Consider the following 15,890-nt stretch of genomic DNA (forward strand, 5'->3'; position numbering starts at 1 on the left):
ATACACTTAACTTATAAAGCCCAGAACACCGTATTTAGGTACATTTAAAAGTACATGGCTCACAAATGTTTGAAATTTGTTGCCTTTTAAAATTTAATGCATATAGTGTGGAAATTCAAAATATGTTTGATTTCATTTAAAAAATCTTTTCTTTTTGTGAGGCCAGCCTGGTTTACAAAGTGAGTTCCTGGCCAGCATCAACCATATGAGGAGACCCATCTCAAAATTTAACAAAACTTTACTGTGCCTATTGTTTCAAAGTAAATTTTTGTATTTTTATTTACTCAACAGCCTTATCAAGTATATTTAATCATATCTTTAGGGTCCTTTAGTATAGTTGATGAGTTGATTTAATGATGTTCACATTTTAAATGTTATCTTCACCATACTGTTTTCTGATTATGAAATTTAAAAATGATACATTGGAGTTTAATACCTCTTTCCATATGATCTTCACATTGCTTGGTATGCAGGGTTTGGAAGATCTCATTCTTGGTATTTTGGCATGCAACCCAGATCATTCTGAATCTGTACTTTATTGCCAAGATTTTTCTTCAGTAGAGGCTAAATCTTACTCTGGTTCTGGATACCACAAAATGTTATTGTTATCAGCTTTGGGAAATAAAATGACTGATACAGTTCAGACGGAAGGAGGACCGAGGCCTCTGTACCGCACATATGCTCATGATTTAAATGTTGCTAACTGAAAAATCCAGTTGCAGCCTTAGTGTGACTCGGCTGCTGCCGCTTCCTCTGGGTTCTGCTGCAGCTAGCACCTCCCTTCGCCTGTGATGGGGGAGCCACCCCCGAGAAGCAGAACCTGATTCCGTGCCGCCCGAGGTGGTATCTGGAGCCATCCTCTGACTCAGCTCATTTGGCAACCATTTGTCCTCTTTGAAGTGTATGGAGTTTGTGAGATTATTACTAATTTGTTTAGAGGAAGAGATAATCCTGAAGTAGGAATATTCTCAAATCCTGTGGCATTCCTTCCTGAAATCTCTGTATTTTGCATTAAAGTAATATATTCATTCCTAAAATTTTGGTGTGGGATCCCTAATTAGATATTTTATTTTTCATTAGCCTACCTACAGTTTCTCTTTGTTTTGAATTTAATTAAAACCTTGGGCTTTGCGGATACATACACTGCGTTTGAACTTTAAAATTTTTTCTTCAAAAAAAAGACATTTTATTTTGTAGTATACAATAATAGCTACTTCGAGGCTTCAGGATCTTTATTACAAGCTGCTAAAAATTTAAAAATTTTCTTTCAGAATTGTGTGGATAAGTCCCCTCTCCAAGTCGTTAGCTTGTCTCTATCACTTCTTCCTTCTTAAAAATAAAGCATGTTTCTGTGGTTAAAAAAAAAAAAAAAAAAAAAAAAAAAAGGTCGTATGGGCAAGATGTCTTTTTGCACTACCAAAAGTTATTTTCCTGTTAAGTAAAAATGGAAGTTCCACATATACACATCCCCTTTCAGTGATTATCGATTAGAGTTCTGAAACCTGTTTTGTTCACTGTGTCTAAACTATTTGGTCAAGATGACTCAGTTGTGCAGAATTCCAGTAAGTGTCCAGGATAGCACGCAGTCTAAGGGACCCACTGGGGTCGGCATCCTCCTCGCAGATGGGTACAGCAGTCACTTTGGACAGAGAAAAGCATAATAATTAAATGGTGCTCTGCATACTTACATCAAGGATTTGCTCATTTCAAAGAGATTTTAGAGAAAAGAGGAAATCTAAAGTATAATAGCTGATTTAATCAGAAATCTGAGATCTGGTCTATTCTGTAGTTTGACTGAGAAGTTTGGCTAAAAAGAAAAGGAATGAGGAATGGTGATTTAGAACAGATGGTGTATAAAGACAGGTATTGTATGACAAGAAGTATATTTTAAAAGTGAGCATGTCTTAGTAAACCAATAAATGTTTTTACACAAATCAGTGGTGATACTTCGCATTTTTCTTACAGCACATAGGATGGTTTTTTTCCTTTAAATTCTCCTGCTTGCTTGAGTAATGGTTTTGAATGGACTATCTCGTTTTTTCTTTCCAGTAAGTGGATTAAAGAATAACACATGTGGTACGCTCTCGGCCGGGGCCTCTGAGGTTCGGGACCGTATGGAGATGATTGTGCTTACTGTGGAGGAATACAGAATTTTGGAATGAGACAGAGAATATATTTAAGAAGTTATTGAAGATTTTTATTTTTATAAGCACCTACATATTTCTTAAGTTTGTATCTGGTTCAACTCCTAGCTTAAAACCTGAAGATAGGAACTAGAATGCCATCATAGGAAATCTGATTGACCTGGTCGTTCTTGAATTTTTAACACTCTTCCAACTTTTCATTAACCAGATCTCTAGAAACAGAGATGTAAAGAGAATGCCTTAGTTTTCAAGCTTGCCTTCAGTCTTTCTTTATAAATAGATTCATTTTGGATTGTCATTCTGAATTTGAGAGTATTTCTGGTGAAGGGGGGGGGGGTGCCGGTACACAATCCAGTAAATGAAATTTGGTGTGGGTGGGGCTGCCAGTTAAAAAAACCAAACTGGCCGTGTTTTGACGTGTGCATTGCCATAGCAAAATTTTATCACTACTTGACTAATTCTTGGTATTTTCCCTAAAGTAAGCTAATAGAACAGTTTAGGATTTGTAGAGTGTGAAACTCATATGCTTGTCACAGTTCATGACAAAAGAGGCATGTAATTAAAACCTTCCAAGAATGTTTTCAAATATTATAGTTAGTATTCCTTAATGTTACTTGCATATGGAACTTGTTGTAAGCAAACAATTGAAACAGAAAATAGATGAATAAAATTTATGTGCTAGGTGTGTGCATGCCTGTGAGCTTGGCACTTGGGAAGCTGAGGCAGGAATATCTCTGTGAGTTCAAGGCCAGCCTGAACGAGGTAGCCAGGTCAAGTCTTTTTTTTTTTTAAGACTAATAAAATTCAGAATAAAAACTAATCAGTGACTGAATGGTCATTGGAGTAAAGCTATTTATCAGCACTGAGTGTTTAATTTGGAACATACTATCTTAATGCACATGCTGTGGTAATGCCTACAGACACACCAAGGAAGTGATAAATAAATATTATCAGGTCATTTACTCAGTCATGGTTTCATACATCATCAAACTTAGTTGCAAACACTGTAATAAAGAACAAAATCACATCAGGAAAATAATAGCTACTATTTATTGGATCCTTATGGGTCAAGGGCTTGTATTAATTCAGTCTTTCAAGTCTGTGCAGTAGACACTGACATTATTCTCACTTAGAGACGAAGAAGCTGAGGAGCTTGATTACCTTCCCAGTATGTAGAGATGATAAGAAGTACATCTGGAACACCGACAGAGCACTCGGGCCACCAGCGCGTTGAACTTAATCAGTTGTGGCGTTACTTTGAGTTTTCCATCAAGTAGTTGCTGAGAGTGGGGGTATTAAGAGATGTAGTAGTGTGATTCCTCTGAAACATACACAGGGAGTGAGGATTAAATAGAACTACGTAGATAGCATCTCCTAAGAATTAAGCAGGGACTCTGCCAGTGAAGTCAGTGGGTTATTGAGCTATTTTAAGTGTGAGGGGCAAAGACATTCACATGCACATAAATGTGCCCATACAGAAGCCAGTAGAAACAGTGCTAAGTGCTTTAGGCTGGAGTATCTCCAGGATCACTGGAACATCTGGGCTGGGTGCCTCAGACCTCAGTATGTGAACGAGCTTACTTATAAAACAGAAAAGATTGTATCTTTGGATTTTTATTAGTATTAGGCAGTGATACTGCCATTAAGAAATGCCAGTCATTTGGAGTTATAAATAGACATAATGGAAAATACATTATTGGTAGGTGGCTGCTAGATGTGGAAGATGGTAAATGTCCAGATGTGGAAGTTAGTCCAGATGACTGTGGCAGTGAGACCAGATTTATCTTTTATTTTGAATTTGTACTTTCAGCTACCTCTAAGAGTACAGATCTCAGCTTAAACTAAACAAAACAAAACAAATATATATATATATACATAAATTTTTTGCTTTTTTCCCATTACTCTGTGGTCAAAGGATGGATATTGGCTTTCAGTCTTTTAAAGTATTTATGTGTGCAAATTCATTTTTATTTTCCCTTTCATTTCTTTTGTCTTTTGATTTTATTTTACTTTTTCAGACAGATGGGGTCTTGCTCTCTGGCCAGGTTGGCTACGCGCCTTGGGCTCAGGCAGCTGTTACGCAGTCTTCCGAGGGGCTGGAGCTGTGGGCACACATTGCCAGGCCTGACTTCAGTTTCTGCTTTGATTTTGAGATTTCACCCTAAAAGAATGTGATTGATTTCTTGGAAGAAAAGACATAAATGACTACTGTCTTTTTCAAGGTCATCCTTTGAAGTTCTGTACAGTCATTACTGTCATGTTCTCAGCAGTTTCTTTTCAATATTACAATAGCTGCATTTTAGGATAAACTCCTTGAGACTCCTGTTGATTCCTGGGGCTAGTCAGAAGGAGAACGTTGCTGCAGGTCAGTGATTTGGAGCCGGTTCTTTTTCACAAGGTATTTGCTCAGACCTTTCTCTTTTCTGTAAAGGAAGGAAGTTGCCTGCACTGTGTCTACCCTGAACCCTTTGTGACTTCTTTGTGTGTCCTCATTTTTCTGTTAGTCTGAGCCATCTTTACATTTTTGCTTGTGCCTTGTATCTGCCAAGGAGCTTGCTTCCCAGTGAACGTTTTAAGCGCCAGATCCCTCTTTCCTGCTTCCTCCTCATGTCACTAAGCGCCCTCAAACCTCAGTATATGATCAAAAATAAGTAATTTAGAATAAATTATCTCTAAGAAACTCAAAAGCATTAAAGTGCTGTGGATCTTGAGTGCTGCTATTTATGTACTAAATCCTCGAACTACTAAATCTCTCAGGGAAAATTCACAGCATGCCCAGTGGACTTGGCTACAGTGAATTCTTGATAGTTGATAACCAAAGTGTGATGTTCTCCCCAACGTCTGTCCATGTGTGCTCCACAATAAAAGTATCTAGCAATGCTGAATTCACATAAATGTTGTTTAAACATTTTCAGGTTAGGATAGAATCATAACGTCCTTAGTTGTGAGTATGCAGTTCCTGTCATTGACTTGGTCACCGATACCTTAAGTGGCAGCTTTATGGCTCAGTTGTGACCTTACCACACCCAGCAGTGTGAATTCACACTGTGCTGTCCTTAATTATGCTGGAAAATGGAGAAGCATGGTCCTTTCCTCAGTGGGCTTGAGAGAATGAGATGGGATAATCCCTGTAAAATGTGCAGGGCCCTATCTGGTACTTAATAAGTGTTAGATACAGAGATTAGTCACTGTGATAAAGCTTTTGTCAGATTTAACTAGGCACCAAAAGTGACATTTCTGGAGTTTTTCCATGTTAACTTTATGGGTAGTATTTCTGTTACCATTTAAAGTCATTTACACCCACTATTTTATGGTGTATTTTGATCATAAAATAGTAGGTTCTTTTCATAGCTATGTAGAGTTGAATTGGCTAACTTTTTGAGAGTTCCACTCTTATAATTTCATAGTGACAAGGTTGGTTCAAACTGGAACTAAATATCCCTTACATGGCTTATTTTTTTTTTTTTTTTTAAATTACATGATGCAAGATGCTTGTGTCACCAAATGAATTCAGAATGCCTCTTTCTGAATCTCCAGGAGTCAAATCAGAGTTAACTATTATATAGAGAAAACTCATGAAATTAAAACTGATATGCAGTATCCCCAGGGAATAATTCTAAACTAAGCTTTTGTAAATGATAAGGTACCCTGTGTACCATTTTACTACCTATGTCTATTCTCAGATTTCACTTAAGAAACGTTATAAGTTTATAGCCTGACCGCATTGTGTCCTAAACCTAAAAGCAAGCTGTATTGTGGGGATTTCATTGTAACCACATAGAAATTATAACAAGCCTCAAACCGCCAAACCAAGTAAGTGGTAGATCTGGGAATAGAACTGAGAAGGCTCTGACTCCTCCTCACATGCTGTGACCACTGTGTTCTCCCCTTCTGCACATAATGAGGGGTCCTCTGGTGCTGCCAGACCACAAAAGGGTGATGCATCGGGGCAAGCCCTAGAGGGTACTCTTTGCTGACACACAGTGTTTTCTCTCTGAAGGTCTGCTTAGAAATCAGGGAGGTGGGAGGGGTCAGCAGTGAATGCAAGAGTCAGATGATCATTGTCTGATGTGTGTATCTGGGGGATTTAGTCATTGCTACAAACTTTACTTTGCTGTTGACGTTAAAAGTCTTTTGGTTTGTATTTATTTTTAAAGTGATAACTATCGAAATGCTTTTAGCACTTCTTAAAAAAAAATATTTCCATAATGGAAAGTAAAGAGTCTCCTTGGAAGATGAAGAATAGTGTAATACATATGAGTAAAAAAAATATTTTATTTCTTTTAAGAATTGGCTCATACAAGTCGTGCTGTCCCTGCCCCTGGTGGGCGCACTTAGCCGGCCACTGAGACCAGGCTCAGTGGCATACAACTGTAATCCCAGTGCTGGGGAGGATGAAAATAGGAGGATCACTGCGAGTCTGAGCTGCATAGTGAGACCCTGCCCCAAATACATAAAATTAAAAAAAAAAAAATTGGCTCACATCCCCTACTTGCTGTACTTAAAAAATTCCCTGTTTTGCCTTTAGTTGATTTCCAGGCCCCTGAAATAGTTGTATAAAAAGTTTTTTCCTGAAGTACTCTTGCTATTCAGAGAACAGATTTGCAAACCTCACTCTGTAGAGCTAGAGGGAATTTTACGTACCATTACTGTTTCACGTGAATGAAGTTGCTTGTATTTATCTACATTTTATAATTTAATTATATCAAAGACCTTTTCATTGGAATTATTTTCTTTTTCATGAAATACAGCTTTTGAAGTTTTTATAAAAAGTCTTTTGGTTTGTATTTATTTAAAAATTTTTTATTTTTACCTTACTTTTGAAAAGCTTCATTAGATGTATGGTGTAAAATAACAGTTATTTTCTTCTAGGCCTTTTGAGGATATTATTTCACTATCTAAGGCTTTTTTTTTTTTTTTTGGTAACATTCAATAATTTTTTTAAAAATCTAGTGCCAGTCATTGTATTGAACACTTACATTTACCACTTGAGTGGTATTAATCCTTATAATAACTTTATTATGATAAAATGCCATTATTCTTATTTTCATGATGGAAAATACAGGCACAGAAAGTTAAATACATAACACATAGCATTTGAGGAGGCCAGGATTTCAGCCCAGGAGCTCTGAACCGCGGTCTATCTCTTAAACTACTGTGACAGCCAAACAACTACTTAAGAAGAAGGTATAGGAGGACTAACAGTACTAAATATTAAGGTTATTAGAGATTAGAGAACTGTAGTAATTAAGATAAAGGTGATTATTTTTCTGGGTAGACAAATCAGTAGATGAATCATTAGTGTTGGGCTGTCGTTGCTGAGCAGTGCCGACTTGGGGTGTGGGTGGCACCTTCTCCTCCTCTCTGGATGGTGATAGTAACAGGACTTCCCAGAGTGACAGTGGACAGTCAGAGCCTGTGTCTTTGATTTTTTTTGTTGTCGTTAGCAGTAGTATAATAAGACAGGAAAACATAGAAACAGTATAGTAGAACATAGTGTGTGATGCAGGTGTGAAGGGAAAGGACAGTGTGTTAAGTGGTGCTAGTGTAGCTGGTTGAATTATATAGAAAACAGAAATTTTAGGGCCAGCCAAATAGCTCAGTGAATTAAAGCTTAGGCAGACGCAGGGGCTGGTAGTGTGATCCCTGGGCATGTCCCCCACCCCTCCCCGCATGCTGAGATGGCATTTGAGACTGGGCATGGTGGCGCATGTCTGTAATCCCAGCACTTGGAAGGCTGTAAACAGGAGCGAGTCTGGTCTAGTAAGACTGTGAATACTCTGTAAAGCAGACGGATCACTTTGAGTCTCACTACAGTGAGGCCATATAGACCCTGTAGACCCTGTCCTAAAATACAAAAAAAAGAAAACAAATTTTGATTTATCTGTTTTTTTTTAATCTATGGCCTAATATAAAATAATACCAGACTTTGAGTTTAACAGTTTTCTAAATCTTCTAAAGAAGACTTTGATTAATAGTTAAGTTTGTGTTGACTTGGCTGCTGTGAACATGCTGCCAAAGGCAGCAACTGCAAGTAAAGCGAGAGACTCGACTCATAAAAATTTTTTTGCTAGGACAAATAGGAGGGGCCTGGGAGATGGCTCAGTAGAATAAAACAAACAAACAAAAGAACAAATAGGAACACCATCTAAATGATTAACAGAGCAGTATACTAGATTAGGAAACCCATTTGCAGCATATGCAATAAAAATAGTGCTATTAATTTTTAAAAAAACTCTTATTGAAATAAGAAAAAGATTATAGCAATAGAAAGTAACCTGTGAACATACAGTCTTTTAGAAAGAGCTACAACTGACCAATCGACATAGGAAAAAAAAAAAAAGGCTTAGTTTTACTTGCAATTAAATTACAATGAACAGGAGGACCCTGCCCTTTGCCACAGTCGCTGTAGCTCTGTGCTACCTCCTGGTCCTGGGATCAGGAGGAGACCACTGCACGGCTGCTGCTGTGGGTGCCTGGCGGAGTGACCAGTGCTGAGAGATCTGAGGGTGGGGAGGGTATCCTGGAGCTGCTCAAGATTTCCAAGGAGGAGCAGCGCTTCAGATTCATCAGGAAAGGTGTGGGCGGGCTGTGGTGGTGCATGCCTGTAATTGTTTACTTTGGGAGACTGAGGCAGGAGGCTCACAAGTTTGAGGACAACATAGGCAGCTAATGAGTCCTTGTCTCAAAATAACAATTAAGAAAAGGTCCTTTAAGTGCGTTATACTGGTGGAGGGCTTGCCTAGAGCGAGTGAGTTAGGTTTAACTCACATTGAGGACAGATACACCTCCTGTGCCAGGAGGCATGGGGAGGAACAGAGCCCCATCCAGCTGCCAGGGAAGGCTGAATCCCATCTCTCCTTTACAATAAAACCTTTAAGAAAAGGAGAGAAAGGAAAGGAGGGGAGGAAAAAGAAAGAAGGGGAATGGAGGAGAAGGGAAGGAAGATGAAAGAAAATGAAAGAAACCAGTAAAAATTCAATATTGCTTTCATCTATTTGCTTTATGATTATTTAAAAAAGATAATCCATGATAGGCAAGTATGTAATAGTAGGTCAGTAAAAAAAATGGAAGAAAAATAATAGACCTACATATATTTTTGTAGGGTCAGCGAAAGCCAAAATGAGTGTGTGATGATAGCAGGAGGTAGTGACTGGAGGGGCCTTACATCATAAGCATGATGTTAGCGAGAAATGAGAAATAAACGCAGGGGTTAGCACCCTGGCTTCCAAGAGGTTTGACTCTGGCAGAGAAATACAAGTACGTAACTGTGGGGTTTTCATGGTCAAGGAACTTGGCTTTACAATCAAGGAAGGAGTCCTGAGAATCCTTGGAGACCGAAAAAAACAGTGGAGAAAGAAATTGACCCAACATGGAAAGATTTGTTTGTCCTTTAAACTTATATAATTCCTTGTTTATACCTTTTTATATAAGTTTTTGTGATTCTTGTTTCTACTAAATTTCAAATTCGTTGAGCATATGGACCGTTTTTTGGATCAAATTTTTGTCTTTTTTATATTCACAGCACCAGTACTGTGATATATTTGTGTAGTAAGCAGGTCGCAAATATTTGCTGAACAGATATTGCAGTGTTTATGTACACTAAGCAACTAGATAGAATTTTTAAAGGAAAATGATATTTTGCCTTTTATGTTGGCTCCTTTTAAAGGCTTATTTTAAAATGTGATTTCAGTAACCTAAAGTGAATGTCTTTGTCCTGTAGATATGGCATGAATTGCCTTATTCAGTTTGAAGATTTTGCCAATGTGAATGCATTTCGCCTTCTCAACAAGTATCGAAACCAGTATTGCACATTTAACGATGATATTCAAGGTAATAAAACTTTCACTGTATATGGATTGTTAAAGTTGGTCTCATAAAGTAGTTCATAATTTTCTAATTCAGTAAACATACACTACTAAGCAGCTAGTAAAATTCAGGAATATGCCCTTGATGGTTTCACACATAATTTTTCATTTAAGTTCATGTATTTGAGAAAAATACCTTGTGATTCTAAAATGTGCAGTATTGTCTGTGAGGTAAAGAGTGAGCTCCCAGAAACCTGGTGAAATCCCCAGCGATTATGGCTGAATAAAGGAAGACACTGAAAATGTGCTAGTCATTGTTTGAGAATAGAGCGTATGTGCTTCTCCCTCAGCCTTCACGTCGGGAAGCCTATTTCTAGACTTCACCCCAGTCAGTGCCACTCTTACGTACACTGTGCCGTGCTTTGTTGTTTGCGTGCAGATGCTTGGCCACCGTCTGTAAGCTGCCTGTGTTTTCCTAGGTAAATTGTCCTTTTCTAACCCTTTCTAGGCACCTGCCCTCCTAATGCCACACACGCAGAGCCTTACGTCATGGCAGTCTGGATCCTGTTGCGGTACGGGTAGTCGTAGGGAAAAACAGGCTGAGGTCGTAAGGAAGAAGATCTGCATTAGCGCTAGTAACTTGAAGTAAGATTACAAGTGGCTTCCGTTTGACTATTTCTTGTGAATGCCTTTAGTGTTTATCTTCTATGAATTCTCATCAACAATATTGATTCTTCATCTTTCTCAGAATACTTTTTCTGGTAGCTTCCATGTTCCAGCATTCTGTTGATTTTTCTGACTATTTGCCTTTTTCTTCTTTAGCAGATTCATCCTTTTCTGGTATGCCTGATAAATGACAGTTCTTTCTCAGTCCTAGTGCATTTTCTTTTGTTCTATATCTTCTTAAGTATATACTTCCAGTCCATTCATTACATTAGTAGAGACATCTTAGAGTTTAAGGGCTGTGTGCCCATGTCTTTGCTTAACATTTATTCTTTTATATGTTGAAATTATGTTGTATTCAACCTGTTCCAAATCAAAGTCTTGTTTTTGTATGAAACCTGACTGTCTTCCAGTGTTCTCCTTATCAGTGAATCTAGGTAGTTCCCCTTTCTTCAGATTTTTTCCCACCAAACAAAGCCTATCAATAAGTCTTCCTGATTCTCTCTCTCTTTTTTTTATTTTGGCAGAGCCGGGGATTGAACTCAGGCCCTTGAGCTTGCCAGGGAAGCGCTTCTTCCACTGAGCTATCTCCCTGGCCCCGTCTTCCTGATTTTCTATCATAAAAATTTGTGTCTTCCATAGGTTTCTATCACCCTAGTATGTGTCCAAAGTCTGCCAGAGACCTTATACTGAGGGTTCAGTGGGAAACAAAGGCAGATTTCCTCTTGCTATAGAAATGTGGTCATAACCATTCCTTCCTTTATTGACTTTCCATTGTACTTAGTATAAAGCAAGAACCCTGAATGTGGCTCAGAATTCACTGTGTAATCCCACCTTACTCTTTAATCTCATTGTTTTATCATTTGAGCCCTAACTTCTTTTGATCCCTTAGTGAGCTGACTTCTTCCTGTTGTAGTTTCTATCTTTAGGTTGGTATTTCTTCTTAGACACTCCTTCTTCTCCTCTTTGTATCTCAGTCTGTCCACAGTATTCCTCAGGAAGCCCTTCTGAATTCCTGTAGTTAGGCCAAACCCATCTCATGGAATCTCATACACACATGCATGACTGAATGGATGGGTGGGTGGGAGGGTGGGTGGGTGGATGGATAGGTATATGGGATAGATGGATATTTGGTGATGTAGTTGTATATATTTATGTAAGGTTTGTTAAAAATTATTCCCCTCCTTAAAAATTACTTGTTCCCCACTAAGTTTTAAGTTCTGTAAGACAAAGGATATGACCAGTTTGGTTATCACTGTATTCTTTCTCATTAACACTATGTCTAGTCCAGATTGGATAATGTAGTATGTCTAAAGTAGAGTTTGTCAGAGGTCCACTACCTGTGTTTGTGTTTCTCTAGCATACCCACACCCATTTTTTTTTTAAAGGCATTGTGTATGGCTGCTTTCTTGCTAAAACAATAGAATAAATTCAGGATAGATATTATGTGGTGTATAAGCCCTAAAAAATACTATCTAGTCCTTTGTAAGTAGAGTTTGTGAACCTTTAGTTTAAAGAATTGACTTTAGGGAGCTAAAAAGAGTACAGCTAAGGAGTTTACATTTTGAAAAGATCACTTAAGTCATTTTTAGCATACAGAACAAGATTAGGCTGGGGATGTACCTCAGTGGCATAAGCATCTGCTTGGCAGGTGTAAGGTCTTGAGTTTGAGTCTCAGTACAAAAAAAAAAAAAAAGAGAGAAAGAAAGAAAGACAGGATTGGATAGAAGCAACTGTGAAGGGGGCTGTTGTAATCTAGTTGTATGATAATGGTGTCTTGCCCCAAGGAGTGCCAGTGAAGATAGAGAGGAGAAGGAACTGGTTGGTGTTGAGAGCATGCTATTTTTTTCTTGAAAACTGAAGCAATGGAAAGATAGAAACTGAGCAAGAAAAATTATACGCACACGCACACGCGCACACACACACACACGGATGTAGAGTGGATTCAACAGTTCAAGAGTCAGGCTGATTTATTTACCCCCCTTACTACCTATGGACTTGGATCTCTTTATCCTCTGTAGTATTAATTTTCTTGCCCATGACAAGAAGTTACATAACAGCCCTCCTTTTGGTTTTCTTTCTTTGAAACTGTATGATTGCAAGTGTGATCTGAAGAAGTGCTACAGGAGAGCTGGCAAGCTGACTGAGTATGGAATAGGCAAGGATTCAGTTGAAGAGTAGTCACCATCTATTTGAAATTAAATACTGTAACTGTGTCAGGGCAACAGGCTGAGCTGCGTGAGCCCAGCAGTTTAGGATTGGGCAGAGCCAACGTGGGAGGATGGATTTACGCAGAGAAAGAATACAGGGATGAGGGCTGGCAGGGAAGTGACAACCATGGTACTAAGCTGGAAATCAGAAGTGGAGATACACTGCCTACCTATAGGGGAAAAGGGCCCAGTCCTTCCTGCAAAGTTGAAGATGAGTATAAGGAAGGAAACTGAATAGAAGAAAGCTGGAGGGCCCGGGGAGATAGCTCAATAGAATAAGTACTTGCCTGGCAAGCGCAGGGTCCTGAGTTCAATCCCTGGTACCACAAAAAAAAAAAAAAAAGAAAGAAAAAAACTGGGAGGATTGCAGACTATAGACTACCACAACTGAAGTCTTCTAATACTGAAGTATTCAAATTCAAAGAAGAATCAGTTCTCAGCAGTGGTAAGTGCCAAGATGAAATTTAGAAGGAAGATAGCCTTCTAAAGTGTGGATAAAGTTAACATGGAAATTAGCTGGTTAAAGAAAACAGAAATGTGAAACAGGGATTATAGTGTTTCTTTCATGGAGTTTACTGAGGACAAAACTTATAAAAATAGCCTGTCAACTGAAATGTACTGTATAAATATTTTGAAAGTTGACTATGCTTAAAAGTTCTTTAATATGACATGGATGTTTGAATATAATATTTTTTAAAAATTATGGATCTGTATACCTTTTGAAGGACATTAAGATTGTCAGACTGGGGCCGGGGAGATGGCTCAGTGGAATAAGTGCTTCCCTGGCAAGCGCAAAGGCCTGAGTTCAATCCCTGGTTCTGCCAAAAAAAAAAAAAAAAGATTGTCAGTCTGATCTTTCCCCCAAATTCTCTGTAATATTAATTACATTGTGCTCATGGTGTCTGTTTTCAGCACAAAGATACTTGTCATTGGAACTTAGCTTTACTCATTTTTTATTAAGTTTCTGTTTTAGTATTTATTCATGAAAGTGAATATCTGGAAGATCTCAGAAAGGGAATAAGCTGGAAATTTCCAGATGTTAAAAATTGTCACTGAGCTGTAGAAAGACAGCTTCATCTTAACGTGTTCCAGGCCCGACTTGAGGACAGTGGCTAGGGTAGAGGCCTTCCCGCTACATATGGACTGTGCAGAGTGGCCTTTCAAAGTCCCTTTTCTTTTTACGAGACAGTCTTTCGGCAGACTGACCTTGAACTCTTGGCGGTCCTCTTGCCTCAGCCTCCCGGGTGCTGGAATTACAGGTGTGCCCCATCTGAATGAGGCCCCGCCGAAATTCACACACATTCATTGAGTGTGAGGTGGGTTCTGAAATACTGCCTACAAGTAAGCTATCGAATAAACCTATTCCTTTACTATTTTGTATTTTTTCATCTTGTGATTCTCACAGAGATGTCCATATTGAACTCAAAAACCAGTGGTAAATGATTTTGAACCATTATGCAGAATTAATGAAAATCAGAATGCAGTTGAAGAAAAAGAATGCTGGATCCAGATCCTCAAACAAAATGGGCAAGTAGGAATTAAGGTGAAAATTTCTGTCAACCAAGGTGAGGAATCTAGTGATCAAGGCCTGAGTATATCAGAGTTAGTATCTGTAGCACAGAAAATCTGAGCCAAGAGCCAAGAGCCAAGAGCAGGGTTTGAGGAAGCCTGAAGATGCAGAACAGTCCTACACCCCGCAACTCAGCACTGCACAGGCATTTAAATAGCTCCTTTTTACCCAGGCTGAAGTATCAGTTGTGGGCTGGGGAGAAAGCTCCATGCTCTTACGTGCTTGCCTGGCAAGCCCAAGGACTTGGGTTCGATCTCCGGGACCACATGCCAGGCTGGCTCCTGAACCCCGGGTGTACTGTACCAGCCACCAGAACTGGGCGTGGTGGCACGTACCTGTAATCCCAGTGCTGGGCAAGCTGAGACAGAATCTCTACGAGTCCAAGCTGCATGTTGTGACTTTGTACCAAATAAATAAACAAATAAAATAAGATTTAAAATACAGTTTGCACACATGTTGGTGCTTATTTCCTGATTTTCATAGTATTATTGTCTTAGGAAACATAAAGATAGATTTGAGAAAAATGTGTCTCATCTCTGACTAGAGAAAACCTTTGGCGAATCTTGAAGTTCTGACTAAAAACAAAACTATTTTGCGAATTTTTCATACCAAAATTGTGTCCCTGTGAGACATTTTCTCCATATGTTTCATTTTTACCTTTTAAACTATATGATTTAACCATTATGCCTACAGATGTAATATTTTCCCCACCGTGGGCACAGAAATTACATTTTACTGCCAATAAAAATAATTACATAACCATTATAGCCATACCAAGTAAATAAATATTTTTACACTACATCTTGGGAGGGACTTTTTTATTATGTTTTAAACAGATGTGTTATTGAAAGATATTATTTTATGGAAAATATTTGGTTAAAGAATAATGTATTTAACATACACTATATTTGTAAAATAATCGCACAGGTTTTGGTTTAAAATTCACTGTAACCCTGCTGGCCGTTTTCCTTGGGGACGCTCCCTTGTCACTCTTCAGATCTTTTGTCTTGCATTGTTCAGATTCCCTTGGAAGGGCTCTCCCAGCTTGGTCCTGGTGTTAGCTTCTTGCGGTCTTAGCTTTCTGCATGTGTCCTTGAGCTCAGAAGCAGAAGATTGGGAAGAGGGTCTCCATGCTGAGTACACACCCTTCGCTTGGTCTTCTTCCCATCATGCAGTCTTGCCCCCATTTATACTCTTAATATTTTTCCAAACTGTCTGCCAGGAGGAGATGGAAACAGATTTAGGTTCTATCTGCTTCTCAGTAGGTTTCTGACAACTTTCTAGTGCCTTTTATGTTGGAGCCTTTGGAGAGTTCTGCTCTATCAGTCTGGTTCCTTCTAAAAAAAATTTGTCTGCTAGCCGACAGTTCCTCCGTCTTTCTCAAGTTGGCCAAGTCGGTTGCCATTTGCCATCTAGAAGGCTTGCAACTTCTCAAGTTTTGTTGTTATCCTCTTCTGGAGGTCTTGGTCGGTCGGCTCTCTTTCTCTCTTTCTCT

The 15,890-nt window shown here is 38.7% G+C and overlaps 1 protein-coding gene across 1 annotated transcript in view; it reads left to right on the forward strand.

Annotated features, from left to right (window-relative positions):
• The window catches only part of Me1 (malic enzyme 1), a 134,829-nt gene that overhangs the window by 79,104 nt on the left and 39,835 nt on the right, over nucleotides 1-15,890 (forward strand). The window contains exon 6 of the mRNA XM_004628258.2: nucleotides 9,868-9,977. Within this exon, the coding sequence (XP_004628315.1) occupies nucleotides 9,868-9,977 (110 nt within the window). The remainder of the gene's footprint in view (nucleotides 1-9,867; nucleotides 9,978-15,890) is intronic.

This window comes from Octodon degus, unplaced genomic scaffold (genome assembly GCF_000260255.1).
Source record: "Octodon degus isolate 3935 unplaced genomic scaffold, OctDeg1.0 scaffold00022, whole genome shotgun sequence".
NCBI classification, from domain to species: Eukaryota; Metazoa; Chordata; class Mammalia; order Rodentia; family Octodontidae; genus Octodon; species Octodon degus.